We start from the raw sequence: 14909 nt of genomic DNA, 5'->3' as shown, positions 1-14909 counted from the left end.
TGTGTGTGTGTGTGTGTGCATAGGTGTGTGTGTGTGTGTAGGGGGGTTGTTTGTGTATTAGTGTTTTAGAAGGAATGGGGTCCCGTAAGAAGGTCTCCGCCTGCGTATTTTAATATCTTCCCGAGCGGAGTAAACACACACACACACACACACTCACACAGACTGGCACACTAATGCGTACACACTCCTATGCATGAACACACACCACTCACACACATCTGCATATACTGTACCTGCATGCATGTAAGTGTGGTCTCGTACTCTGTGACCCTGATAGTCCCACTCTACCTCATTTATCTCTATCTCTGTCACACACACACACACACACACACAGACACAAACACACAGAGCAGAGCGGCTTTTCTTCCGCATCGTGACCAGCATTCTCTATTGACACGTTTTAATATTTCATCAGCTGTCTATTTATAGACACCCACTGGAGAAGCCAGCAGAGAGATGGGTAGGCATGTGCAGACTGGCGCACACACACACACACATACACACACACACAAACTGCATGCACAGTCCCATGTATGCTGCACGCACATGCTTGCGTGCAACACACACTCACACATACATTTACATGTACACAGGGGCGAGCAGCAACACCCACACACACACACACAAACACAATAGATACATACTCTGTTGGTTGCTACCCACAGTTGCAGTAATCTGCTCAGCAGCTTGTGTGTGTGTGTGTGTGTGTGTGTGTGTGTGTGCATGCGCATGTTCATCCATGCCTGTATCTGTGTGTATATATATATATATATATATATATATATGCATGTGCATGTCTCTAAGGTTGTGAGATGCTGGTATCCAAATGTGTGTATGTGTGTGTGTGTGTGTCTTTTGTGTGTGCTTATACGCATGTCTTTATGTGTGTGTGTGTGTGTACGTGTGTATGTATGCTTGTATGCATTTGCCTATATGTACTGTATATTCATGCCAACATGCCTGCGTGCTGGTGCGTGTTTGCATGCATGTGTGTGTGTGTGTGTGTATGTGTGCATGAGCATTTATGTATGTGTGTGTGTAGGCTTGCATGCGTTTCTGCTTTTATGCATGCCTGTATGTGTGTGTGCATTTATGGCCGTATGCGTCTCTGTGTCCATGCATGCTTGTATGCGTGCCTCTGTATGCATGTGTGTGCGTGTGTGTGTGTGTGTGTGTGCGTGTGTGTGCTCGCGCCCCCCTCGCTGCACCGTGAACAGCAGGCCAGCTGACACCTCGGTGAGGATGGATTAGCATATCAAACCACTGGCACGGCTCTGCATGCCTCCTGACAGCTACCTCTCTCCCATGGGGTCGGCTCCATAGAAAAGACACGGTTATCATCCCCGGGATCAAATGAAAAGAGACGAGATTGAAGGAGAGAGGCGGAGGGAGGCGTTGGAGATCCCACCGAGGGTTTTTTTTTTATAAACAACTGTTTTGAACGGCTGAATTAAAAAGGCAGTCCTCCACCTGTGCACCCTTGTCTTCTTCACTGTCTTTTTCTGAGTCGACCAGCCTTTTCTATGTATCTAGCTGCTTTTGAAGTACTCTGTATCACCAGATATCACACACTAGTGATTCAACCTATATCCAGTTTCATGTTTCCGATTTGTTTGGAATCAACAGAAGAAGAAGAACTGGGTAGTTAGCATGAGCAGTGATAGCCACCATGGCTGAACAGACAAAGAAAAGAGAAACTCAAACTTCAGAACAGAAACTCCAAGGAAAAAGACGTCACAGTACTGGACACACTGTTTGATTAACAGGTGATCTCTGGAAAGAGCAGAGCAGAAACACCACAGCAATGAGTGCTGAGCATCAAAGATGGAGACTGAATTTAAAAAAATGCGGATTACTACTTGAAGACTAAAAATTCTGCCTTTTTTTCCCCTGATTGAAAGCTAGGGCGGGATGATCTACTAGCATCTAGCAGCAGTTCCAGAGAGTGTGGCTGTCCTGACACTGATGAAATGTGATGAAAGACAACATCTAGTACAAGATTTGGCACGCCGATAAGTAGAATATGCTAATTAGAGCAAATAGAGGAATGCAAAATAAATCCCAAAGACATGATTAAATCGAAAGGGCGCTGCCGGAAAATGTGAGCGAACTTTCTTGTCTTTTTTTATTCATCCAAGGAGCGACTGAGCGCATTTGCTCTTTTCAAGCAATGCCATGCCGCTCCACTGATGGCGTGCTGGAGGCTTATTTGGAGCTGAGACATGTGAAGAGATCTCACACCAACAGCATAGTGGCATGTCCACAGGTGGTATAGAGATTGAAGGAATAAATCAAGTTTTTGGACGATTGACTCGTTGGTCAGCTTACCCATTAAGTGTTGAGTGATAGTAGGCCACTAAGTGAGAAAATCTGATTTTTTTTTAGCTCTAAAGCTAAAATTGTGGAGCTCTAAATCGTAAGTAATTTTAATGATATGCAGCTAAGTCTGGCACTTATGTGTAGGATGTGGTAAACTTTCCATAACATCTGACATAAAAATAATAACTGTTTTCAACTACCAGGCACTACTTTCTCTGTTTCTATAAGAAGTGCAGGTGGTTGGTTATAGAGTATACAGCTAAAAATCACTGCACAGTGGATGAATATGTGGTTGCTCACTTAAAATAGTTCCAAAAATAAACTTGGCTACATCAGCTATATTGAGATAATGATATTTTATTTTTTAAATCTATGAATTTACAGATCATTTAATAAAATACACACATTTGTATTACTAAAAGTTCAGTCTTCTTACTTTGGATAATGCTAGTCGCCTACTATCACTAAACATAGTGTATGCCAAAGTGTTAGCATGGATACTACTAGCCTATCACTAAACATAGTGTATGCTAAAGTGTTAGCATGGAGCCTACTAGCCTATAACTAAACATAGTGTATGCTAAAGTGTTAGCATGGATACTAATAGCCTATCACTCAACATAGACCCCCTTTACACCTTGCATTAAAATGCGTTTTGGGTGACCGGATTGCAATCAGATAGTGCTTGACCACATGAAAGTACAGGTGTAAATGCACCCAAGACGCATTGAGGACGGATTGTGATCCGATCAGCCAAACTACCTCCAGAGGTGGTCAGGGACGCATTGTAACCACATTGAACACAAGTGTAAATGCAATTGCATTTTCAATCCACAAACAATAACCACGTGGGCGGAAATACGTAATCGCGCGCGACTTTCGTCTTCGGCATTCCAGTTGTTGAAGACGGCTTCTTCCCCCGCTTCCAAAAGCAAACTAAGGCAAATTTATGGTTTCTGCGGTGTGCCCGGTGTGCCCGGTGTGCCCGGTGTGTCCGGTGTGCCCGGTGTTCATGGTGTTCATGGTGTTCACGGCAGACAGCTCTCTCCGCAGAGCCACAGCATTTCATGGTAAATGCGGTAGCAGCGCGGTGTTCACGGAGAGCGCAGAATCTCCTCCTATTGTCCATTTTTGCAGGTTGTCAGCTGTCACTTGGCTCGATTAGACTTATTTCCCTGGTAACCAACTAACATAGCAACCATTAACCAATCATAGCAATCTGAACTGATTGTGGGGTTTGCGGAGGCCTCCGCAGAGTTTCATTTTTTGAGAGGAGTGCAGAGCCCTGTGGAGCTCCGCCCTCGCCGCACAGACCCTCCGCACCGTGAACACCGGGCACACCGCAGAAACCATAAATCTGCCTAGTCCATACGATAGCACGGCTTCACGGATGGGTATAATCTTTTTGTGATCGGATCTCAATCGGATCTCAATGTGGACACTGGAGACACATATTAATACCAGGTGTAAATGTAATCAGGTTAAATCATATCTAGATACAATCTGGATACAAGACGCATTTTAATGCAAGGTGTAAAGGGGGCCATAGTGTATGCTAAAGTGTTAGCATAGAGCCTACTAGCCTATCACTAAACATAGTGTATGATAAAGTGTTAGCATGGATACTACTAGCCTATCACTCAACATAGTGTACGCTAAAGTGTTAACATGGAGCACCAGAGCCAATGATCTACTAGGGACACGTGTGATTTTGGTGTCTATGTTCTCATCACTTACCAGGTATTTGACCAATGGGCCAATCTCCCAAAAAGTTGATGACTGAATCTAACGGGACCCTCCCTCTCTGCTTTCCCACTATCTCAGTAAAGAAAAATACCAATTCTCCTTTAAAAAACCACACACACACACACACACACACACACACGGTAACATCGTAACATTGGCCTTACTGTCTCCTGTGGAAAACTCCTGCGAGTCCAAGATGCCCGATTCCTGGAGCGATCGGATACAGGAGTCCACCAGCTCCAGGCCGGTCGTCAGCTCCTCCTCTATGTCCTTCTGGCCATCTACACACACACACACACGCACGCACACACACACACACACACGCAAACAAACAGATAGGGAGAAAAAGAGACGTTCGGGCGAAATTAATGCACAGTCAAGATTAGCAAAACTAATCATCAAACAGTGAGCGCACATAGCTTCGTCTGCCACCTCCAGGCTTTTCCTCCACACGGTCCACAGTGCGGCATGAGACCGCAGCCGTCGGGAGATTAAGCCGGGCGCGCCACCACACACACACAAACACACACACACACACACACACACACACACACACACACTTCAAAGTTTAGAGTATTGCCAAACACTTCCACGGCTTCAAAAGCGGGCATTGGTAAGAAAAGATAAATCAAGTGCCTCTCATAGCGGGTTCTTTTTTTTTTTTTGTACTTCAAAGTATTCAAATCAAATTTAAAGTACTCCAATTCAATCCAAAGTACTCCGACTGAATTCACAATGTTAATGATTAGAACTTTAAAAAAGTATTCGTAATGCGTTCCGCTGTTTGTTTTTTTTCGCTCGCTTTCGCACTTTTGAGCCTTCCGCGTCACGCCCATCAAACAAAAAAAAAAAAAAAATGAATTCACTCTCACTCAACAGGTGATTAGAGGGTAAGAACTCAACGACGAATCAAATGGGATCTGGGCCTGCGGGGCGCCGCCTCGCAGCTCGATATCAGGCGGCGTGTCTGTCAGCGCCAGAGAGAGCGGGGCTGACAACATGCCCAGTGTCTTAAACTGGGAGAGGGCTGCCAAGAGGGATAAGACCTTACAAACGAGTCTGAGGAGCAACGTTAATCTCCTATCGAGAGAGAGAGGGGGAGAGAGGAGGGGAGAGAGAGAGAGGGATAGATGGCAATAGCGAGTGGATTTAGGAGGCTGATTTTATTGACTTCCACTGACGCAATTGCAGACCGACCGATCTTGATGCTGTTGGTGAAACATTTCCAGCGCTGCCCGGGGGCATTAGGCTGGATTTACGGCTCTCCCTCACACACACACACACACACACACACACACACACAAACACACACCCAAACTCATTTTTTTTTTTTTTTTTTTTTAAACCTGCCTGACCCAGATGCGAAAGGCTTTTCCGCCCGTTCAGCGAGGCGGCGACGAGATCAAAAGGTCAGATTCGGAGCGATGGGAGGGCTTTCCTGTTTTTTTTTTTTTGTTTTTTTTTGTTTTTTTCGGGACAGAGTAAATCGAGTTTTAGAGAAAACAGACAAAGAAAAACAGCGGACACTCTCGAGCGGAAACCTTTTGCCACCCCCCCCCCCCCCACCCCCCACCCCGGTGTCAGTCGGCTCTTTGTCGCCGGAGGTCGCCCGCCCTGCCCTCGGATAATCAATCTACTCTCAACTTTCCATACTTCTCCACCGGACTGACAGGGAGAGAGAGAGAGAGAGAGAGAGAGAGAGAGAGAGACCACTAAGATAGCGTCAAATGAGCTGTCAAGCACAGAAATGAATACAAAGTTTCCTTTCAAATCGTCTAAGCGCTCTGACACTCATTCCGTTGTCCAAACACCACCCATCTGGGACTCTAAGCAGGTTCAACTAAACGCTAAGAATTATTTGCAAACCGGCTCTAGTTCTCTCTCTCTCTCTCTCTCTCTCTCTCTCTCTCTCTCTCTCTTCAGCTGTCTGGAGTTTTCTGTTACAAACAAGCCTGTTCGCTTCTAGTTTGAGCAAATAGATGAGGTTTAGATTCACATTTCAGCTGCAGCAGCCACCATAGCGCTTGTGCAGGATAAACTGTGAATGCATGATTTATTATTTTTTTTATTTTTTTTACAATAGCTACAAATGCAATAAGCACAGTCAGCGATACTGGAATGCAAACAATGGAGCGCCAGACAATATTTATGAGACCGTTTAGCAGGAAATATTACCTTGGTTGTTCCAGCGGAATTTCTCATCTGCTGAACTGTAAGAGACAAAGAAGAGGAGAGGGGTTAGAAATATGAGCAGCAACAAAACAAAAAACAAAAAAACAAAATCCTTTTGTAATAAGTTTTGTTTGTTTTGTTTGTTGTGGTGTCTCAGCAGGTCCGTTCTACACCATTATACACCATCTCCTTTTCTCACATCGGTCCTGTCAATCTCCACTCTGTCATATCTAATAATGCACAAATGCCATGAAAAAGTAAAAAATAATAGATTAAACACATATCTATGGGTTGGGAAAATTCTACAACTCTTGGTGATATGCAGTCTTTTCAAAACCAATCAGATAAATCCAAAACTGCATTGGCATCAATCTAAAAACAAGGCTGTTTTTCTTAGTTCCTGAAGGGGTTTTGGTTCCTCAAGGGTTTCACCTGACTGAAAAACAAAAAAAGATTTCAGAAGGGTTTTGTCCAAAGGTCATTGAGATATATATATTTTACATATATTCTGTATATACATAAGAGCGCTAACAGGTTGCTTAGAAAGATTAAATGTCAGTGTAAATCCGGCTGGCAGAGAATCAATGAAAAAACACAGAAAGCATAAACACAAAATGGGTATTACATATTCCATAATTTGTCGAATACACACACACACACGCACACACATACACACACATACACATATGGCGCTGGGTAATGACCACAGAACATGAAAGTGTAGAACGCCTCCTCCCATTCAAATCAATTCTGCTATAATACACAGGGAAGGGTCCAGTCGCTCCAAATAGCCCATGCTTGTTTGTTTGTTTGTTTGTTTAGGAAGTCAATAAGCCCAGTGATTAGGCTTTGTGCGATAATATCACATAGACACACACACACACATACACACGCACACACAGTAAGGGGGTAGCGGTGGATGATTTGAGCTGTGAGCCTCACAGCAGAGGAATCATAATCGGTCTGGATCTATAGCAGCTGGCAGTCAGACAGTCAGAGAGGAGTATTGAACATTTGTCAGAGAAGCCCTAACTGGAGGAAACACACCCTGACTAACAATTACCAACCGGTGGTTAGGCTGTCAGGAAGCCATTTTGCTGCCCCTTCACTTGAATTAAAAACCATTGACTGTAAATATGTTAAAATCAAGAGTGTGACATCTACTGTACTCATTTTATGTCCCTATTTCACACACACACATCCACACCTGGGAGCTGCCCAGTGCAGAGCAGCTCCACTGGAAGCAGTTGGGGGTTAATGCCGCATTCATGACATATCGGATTTACCGTAAACATGAGCTGCCGGCTGGGGAAAAACGCTTCATGTCGGCCTCCTAGCGGCGATTACAAGTAGGATATGTGGGAATCTTTAGTACGCTCTGATATCTCCCACTGGGCGTCACAAATTGCGGAAGGGTGTCATGTGTGGCGAACACAGCAGGGGAATCCACCGATGTCGGCAGTCCAAGAGGATAAAAATCCAAGTTTTCGGTTGTATCCACACAAATAAAATCAACTCTACTTACAAAAAGCGTGTGGATTCAAACTGGCCCTATTCTCAAGGCTGCTTTTCTAACCTCTAGGCTATCACCGCCTCTTATAAAAACACTGATCGAGTAACATTAAAGTGAATTATGGCACTATTTAAAAGCTATTACACAACTTAATGCCCAGGCTGATCAAAGTATATCCCAAAAATGGATGATCTAGATTTGAGAGATATTAAATGACAGGTCATATTTTAGTTTGATTGTGGAGCTGGCAGGTCTGCCTCTGAAAACTTAAAAATCCCAAAACATTAAAGTTCTCCACTTCCCAGAGTTTTATTTTGTGTCTTGAGGTCCATTCAAAGCTGTGTGTGTGGTGTCATGTACCAAAAACACTCTCAATCCATTTTTACGCGTTCCAGCATCTCTCTGAGCCTTACCGAGAACAGGCTGTTTCTGTCGCTGTGTCTTTAAGGCTCATTAATATTAACGACCCCTCTGTTCTGATTGCCTAAACATGTCAAGCAGCCCGGCAGCTACAGGTAGGGAAAACTCTCCGGTAATAAACAATGACAACTGCTCAACCGCTTTGAAAATCTATTAAATAGATCTATTATTTCTTACAAAAATGATAATGAGCGAACCTTTGTGACGCCACAAAGTTATGGAAGTCCAAACAGCTTGTTTAGAGGCTCGCTTTTCTAATATGGATTGTGTGGATTTAGTTGGATTTAGTTGGATTTAGTTGTGCGTTTTGATACTTTCACCATGTTTAGATAGACCATCCAACTCCTGTATAACCAAAGAGGCAAGGGGAGTCCTGTTTTACACCATATGGGACCTTTAAATGAAGGATTCCTATTAGATTGACTGTTGACTAGTAAGAAAAATAATGATTTATTTGAGGAAAGTAGGCATGTTCCTTGCCAGATCGTACAGTAGGTAGACACTGGCACTGGTACAGCTAAGGTTAGGCGTTCAAATCCCACTGCAGCCAGCCATATATATACAGTATATATATAAAAGAGAACTATGCACTCTTGGTACTTTGATACTCAGACACTTTGGATAAAAGCATCGGAGGTAAGTTATGTTTAGCGCTCCTCTGGCGAGCGAGCGGCACTCGACGTGAGATTTCCTGGATAGCGATATGCGTCCACTTCTGAGGGCCTGTTGAATCAAACAGCCTCGAGTGGCCGCGTTTGAAAGCATTTCGGCTCCATCTCTGCCCGGCCCGGCGGATGATCACCCACTCGTTAATAAGCTGGGGATACTCAAAGTTCGGTGATATATATATATATTACGCCTGCGGGCCTTTAGAAGTGGACTGCTCGAAAATAGAACGGGAATAAAATCCTGTGATGAAGCGCTTCGTACGAAAAAAACACAATGACATCGACTCTGACAGAATGATCGCTGGCATGAAAGTAAGACTTTTACTTCCAAAACAGCAACATTTTGAAGGTAGCATCACTTGTTTTTTTGGAAATATTGACTGATGGATGTCACATAGCAAAACTCTTTCTAATCAATATTGCGGTATGAAGCGTTTAGCATTTTGGAATGAAAGCCTTCATATCTATAACCCAAAGCCTCCACTGCAGCTACAGTACGAACACTACTCACTGCCTCTGGACACGGAACAGATGCTATTAAATCATCCCATTGATTACCTCCATTCTGCATGTGTGTGTATCTGTGTGTGTGTGTGTGTCTATGTGGTGTGTGACGGATTGCGAGGGGGATCCAAGCGGTACATGTTAATGGGACCCTCTGTCAGCGAAGCAGACTCCTCATTCATCAGGCATTATTATGCCAAACAATACACCCCCACACGCTCGCACACACACACACACACACACACACCACACACACACAGGAGGTACACACCAAAAGCAGGGGAGCGGAGAGAAGGGCAAGAGAGAGAGTGAGCGAGTGAGTGTGTTCAAGGATGGAGTGTGTTTTTATCCGACAAACACCTTTCGACGGGAGCGGGATGATGAGGATTTTTATCACTCGTCGGCCTCTGCCTGGAGTTCGGAGCGAGTGGTTTTTCCTTCGAGGGCCGGGCGGGCCGGCCCTGGCATTTGATGTTGATGATGTTGCCTCGGCGCTCTTGGAAATGGTGGAGGACAGGTAAATGCGTGCTATTTACCGATACCGGGGGATGTGATGCACGTAAGGCCGGATTCAAGGTGAGCGCTCGCACAGAAACCCAGCCGGGATCTGAAGAGAGGAAAGAGGCCGGGTGACGTTATCAAGTGGTTACAGCAAGAGGGCTGGAAGAGAACGGACTCAGGGTTTCAGTGTTCTGCCTCTGCTGAGGAAATAGAGGAAGTGGGATCCAATTTGATTACACTAGACTAGGCCAGACTAAACTAGACCAGACTAGACCAGATGACTAGGCCAGACTAGACAACACCAACCAAGACCAGACCACACGACTAGACAAGACTAGACTAGACTAGACTAGACTAGACCAGACCAGATCAGATCAGACCAGACCAGACCAGACCAGACCAGACTAAACTAGACAAGACCACACCACACCACACCACACCACACCAGACTAGACTAAATCAGATCAGATCAGATCAGACTAGACAACACCAGACCAGACCAGACCAGACTAGACTAGAGTAGACTACACTAGAGCAGATCAGACTAGACAAGACAAGACCACACCAGACCAGATCAGACTAGACTAGAGTAGACTACACTAGATCAGACTAGACTAGACTAGACTAGACTAAACCAGACCAGACCAGACCAGACTACACTAGACCAGACAAGGCTATACCAGACCAGTCTAAACACGAAGAGAAGAGAAGAGAAGAGAAGAGAAGAGAAGAGAAGAGAAGAGAAGAGAAGAGAAGAGAAGAGAAGAGAAGAGAAGGAGAACAGGACAGAACAGAATCCCATGTAATCCGAATAGACAGATGAGATCAGGCTGTAACAGAACATATTTGAGACTCAAATATGTTCTGTTATAGCCTAATCTCATCAGTAGAATGGACTAGATTATTCTAGACTAGAATGGAGTAATCCATAATCCACTGAACACAATTGAATTGGATTGTGAATCCGACTCAGGACGTGATGACTGGCTGAACAAAGAGCCCAGACTTCTCTCCTTTGCGTCTGGCGTTTGACTCCCTTACCGAGTGTAGGATTTCAGCCTTTTGCTACTTATCTATTTATCTCTCCACCACCTCCTTTCCTCCCTCCTTCCTCTTTCTCTCCCTCTCCTCCTCCTCCTCCCTCCTCTCTGCCCACACAAGCAGTCCTCGTCTTCCGGGCTACCCAGGAACATCTAATCAGACCTCGGATATCTGAAACAGCTCATTGACCCTTCGGCCGAGGAACCACGCGGAGTTAGTTTTATCCCATCGATTCTCAATGGCACGTCGATGGGATCCGACAGTATAATTAGCGAGCCGGGGGAGGGGACTAATTGACGCCGTGATCAACCCGCGCAATTCATCACTGCTAATGATACTCGTGTCCATGTGTATTTGTGTGTGTGTGTGTGCCGTAAAGCCCACTAGAGGACTTCGGGTGTCATTTAAAAAAAAACCTCCACCGCTCTCTCTTGCGTTGTTTTGTATGACGGAAGTGATTCCTTTGGTCCATAATCTGCTCTAGCCTTTGTATATTTTCACACACACTGAATATTCAAATGTTTTCTGAATAATCGACAATGAGAAAACGGACTCCACATCCCGTCTTTGTTGAAGACTTCAGCAACGGGTCTTTTCTTCCACTATGACCCAGTGCAGGGTGAAGGATGAAAGGTGCAGCTGGCCCGTCTCTACTGAATGGAACAATACAACTTATGTTATCGCAAAGTCCTAGAGATAGCATTCAGATCAATAGAAAAAGAGAGAGACAGTCCCGTACCCAAAGGATCTCAGGTTCAAAATGTCAATGAAGCCCTACTAGCTGGGATGGGGCGATAGTGTCCACCCTCCTGTCAGCCGACTCACATATTCAGTTGATCCCCAATGTAGTCGTCCATACTGGGGCTCCACTCAAGAAAAAAAAACAACTGATGAAGAAGTATGAGGTGGCGGTGCGTTCCCAATAGGAAGCAGTAGCACAAGACGCTCAAATGGGACAAAACCAGCAAACCCTGAGGAAGACTCTGGGAAATGTCGGCTGTGTTTAGGCTCTATTTAAAATCGACTTGAGCCTCATTTTTACGTCCCTGCATTTGCTTCCCTGTTTGAGTGCTACCTTTGAAATGACCAATGATCAAGGTAACTTTAAAAAATATGGCAAGGGAATGTCATTCATTGCTGATCCCTAATGTACTCATGAAATCACCCGACCCAAACCTCTATCTGCTTCCTTCTTGCAAATCACTCTGGATGAGAGCATCAGCTAAAAACCTAAAACTCAAATATAGCTAGATAGACAGACAATAATATAGGACTTCAAAAACTTCTGCTCCTTCAAAAAATTGGGTCAATTATGTGACACCGTGCTTATTATTGTTTTGCACTGGCCTGTGCCATTTTGAAATTGACTATATGACAGATCTTTACAATCAAAGGGACTATACATAAGGGGGCGATGTGAGCTATAATTCAAATCAAGTGAGTGGCAAGTTGGATCAAAGCTGCCTATTGCAATACTTGAGACTTGCTACGACAATTTCACTAAAAAGCACCATTTGGTAAATTACCGTCATAATGCTGTTACTTGCAGTTGGATAAGAATACAGACGGGAAGTAATGCTCGGTAATTTCAAATAATGATTTCCTGCTGTTGTACATTCTGACCTCGTATTTCCAGCCACTTGGACTCTCCACTTTGAAGTGTGCATTTGGCTATTTGGTACCATTTCTAGAGAGAAAAAAAAATAGGTGATGTTGCAAATCGAGCCCCCTGTTCTCTAACCATCACTTCTCACTGCGCGCACTCTCCGCTGGGGGAGAGACAGAGAAAGAGTGGCCCGCTGCGTACAGAGACAGAAAAAGGACAGAATAGAAAGGGATAGGGGGAAGAGAGAGAGAGAGAGAGATAGAGAGAGATAAAGTAGGAATATGATACACAAACAGAGAGAGAGATAGAGAGGTATAAGGACAGAGAGAGAAGGAGAGAGTGGGAATATAATACAAAGATAGAGGGGGAAACAAAGGAGGGAAAGAGAGGGAGGGAGACAAAAAGGGGGAGAGAGCAGGGGAGAGTCGGAATATGATACAGAGAGAGATGGAGAGAGAGAAGGAGACAGATCTGCTAAATCCAATGAGGGGGGCTTAAAAGAGCGAACGCCAGAGATAGCAATGAAAATCCGGTCATTTTATCCACCCAATAAACACATTCTGAACCCAGCACATATAATCCATCTATTTCCATGCCCCGCATATTATCTCTTATCTATGCTGACCACAATGGCCGGTCCTTTTGTATGGAGTGCTGTTAGATAATAGAGCCACCCAAAAAGGGAAAAAAAAAAAAAAAACAAAGAAAGAAAGGAGAGCAAAGTGCTTTTTATGTTTCTGAACCCACCAAACAATACTGCTGCCATTCCACACCTTCCTGCATTGCTTATGTTTATGCTCATTAAAGCTAAGGCTGCATATCCATAGTTTCCTATAGTTTGGAGAGGCCTGCATCATTCAAATCAAGTAGGGATGAGACGATATATCGAAATTCAATATATCGCGATACAAAAATGTATCAACAATATGTATGGTGAGGCAGAAAAATGAATCGTGATATTAGCTCCATTTTATTCTGCTGTAGTAATCACAAATGAGACACTTGACCATCACAATTTCACAAGCTCTCCATCCAAATAATATTATTTGCTCTTTGTAATGACATTTTTACATAGTTGTTTACATTCTAGCAAGCCAATGCCATTGCTAGAAAGATTTGTGGCTCAGAAATAAACATGATTCTGCACAGTCATGCTTTGTTGCCATTGAACTTTTATTTATTACATTGTATCGTGGTTGTATTGAATCGTGAACCCCATATCACGTATTGAATTGTATCATTAGATAAGCATATGGTCACCTACCAACACTACGTAGGCCCTCAAATGACTGATTACATTGCACTTATCAAGTGTCAGCCTAAAAAATAATTCAAAGTGTAATATGCTCAGGTTCCTCCTCACCCTTGGAAAAAAAACATAGCATAGACTCACTTTCTTATTCTCAAGAGCCTCATCGATATTCATTCTCTCCCTTTCTTTGTCCATCAATCTCTGCTGCTTGGCCTCGGATCTCTCCGCTCCGGCCTCTCGATTCCTCCACTCAGACAACTAATCTGATACTAAAATTCAATTGTAACACCAAATGAGGTAGATGGATGGGCTATTATGTTGCTGGACATTTTAGATAAATGTCAATGATGTTTGAGGACCAAAGCCTGGCTTATAGCATTGTATCTAGCGTTACATCTTTGCCATTGCCTTGTAAGTTGCAGGTTCAGTTGATGGACACACACTCTCGGTTTTTAATGGGCGGGAGTGTGCCATGAAAATTTGGTGTGTACGGTCGCTTTTGATGTAGTGCACAATTTTCTGGGACCCACTTTTGCTCTAGGCGGCCAAGTTTCACCTAATAGAGAAAAGTTATCTATTGCTTCTTAAAGATATAGACCCAGCTTTGGTTAAGCTCTGTTAGAATTGATAAGCTCTGGATATGCATTTCTATGCAGTTAACATCAAATAGTCGTCATATACAGGCAGCATTTTGAGCAAAAGTAGTAGCAAAGCGGGACCAACAGTATTTCTTCATGATACTTTTGTATTTTGGTACATACTTGGTAGATACTTTCATCTAAATTACCTTAAAGCACCATGAGGACATACACTGTTTAGCATGGATGGCCTCAGTGGGAGTCAGACCCCTAACTGTGGCCCATTCAGCTATACAGGACCACATCGTTTCATCCACCTTGACTGTGTTTGCCAATCCTCATTACTTTTTGCAGGCTACATTACCCAGCATCAAGCTGCCCACGTATCAACACCCTTGCTCCTCGGCCAATGGCGGACATTTTCATTATTATTTACTCAAGTTTTCCGCATGTATATTCCATATTCCATTTACAATAAACCCAGATAAGCGCAAATCCCGTTTATGAGAAACCCGAATGTGATTGCTGGGAAATGCTGATAATAGCCAGAATGCTAAGAAGAAAATACCTTCTACCTTTTATTCTTAGC

At 43.8% G+C, this 14909-nt stretch overlaps 1 protein-coding gene across 1 annotated transcript in view; it reads right to left on the bottom strand.

Annotated features, from left to right (window-relative positions):
- Positions 1-14909, bottom strand: part of ctnnd2b (catenin (cadherin-associated protein), delta 2b) — a 117112-nt gene that overhangs the window by 69015 nt on the left and 33188 nt on the right. Inside the window, exons 3-4 of the mRNA XM_071537575.1 lie at positions 6241-6275; positions 4230-4346 (exon numbers count right to left, since the gene is read on the bottom strand). Coding sequence (XP_071393676.1) covers positions 4230-4346; positions 6241-6275 — 152 coding nt within the window. The remainder of the gene's footprint in view (positions 1-4229; positions 4347-6240; positions 6276-14909) is intronic.

The sequence above is a fragment of the Centroberyx affinis genome, unplaced genomic scaffold, assembly GCF_046629955.1.
Source record: "Centroberyx affinis isolate AG114_WGS23_722 - 3 ecotype Tasmania unplaced genomic scaffold, CSIRO-AGI_Caff_v1 ptg003070l_1, whole genome shotgun sequence".
Lineage (NCBI taxonomy): Eukaryota > Metazoa > Chordata > Actinopteri > Beryciformes > Berycidae > Centroberyx > Centroberyx affinis.
The sequence above is the reverse complement of the archived record's forward strand: the minus strand, read 5'-3'. Positions and strand labels throughout refer to the sequence as shown.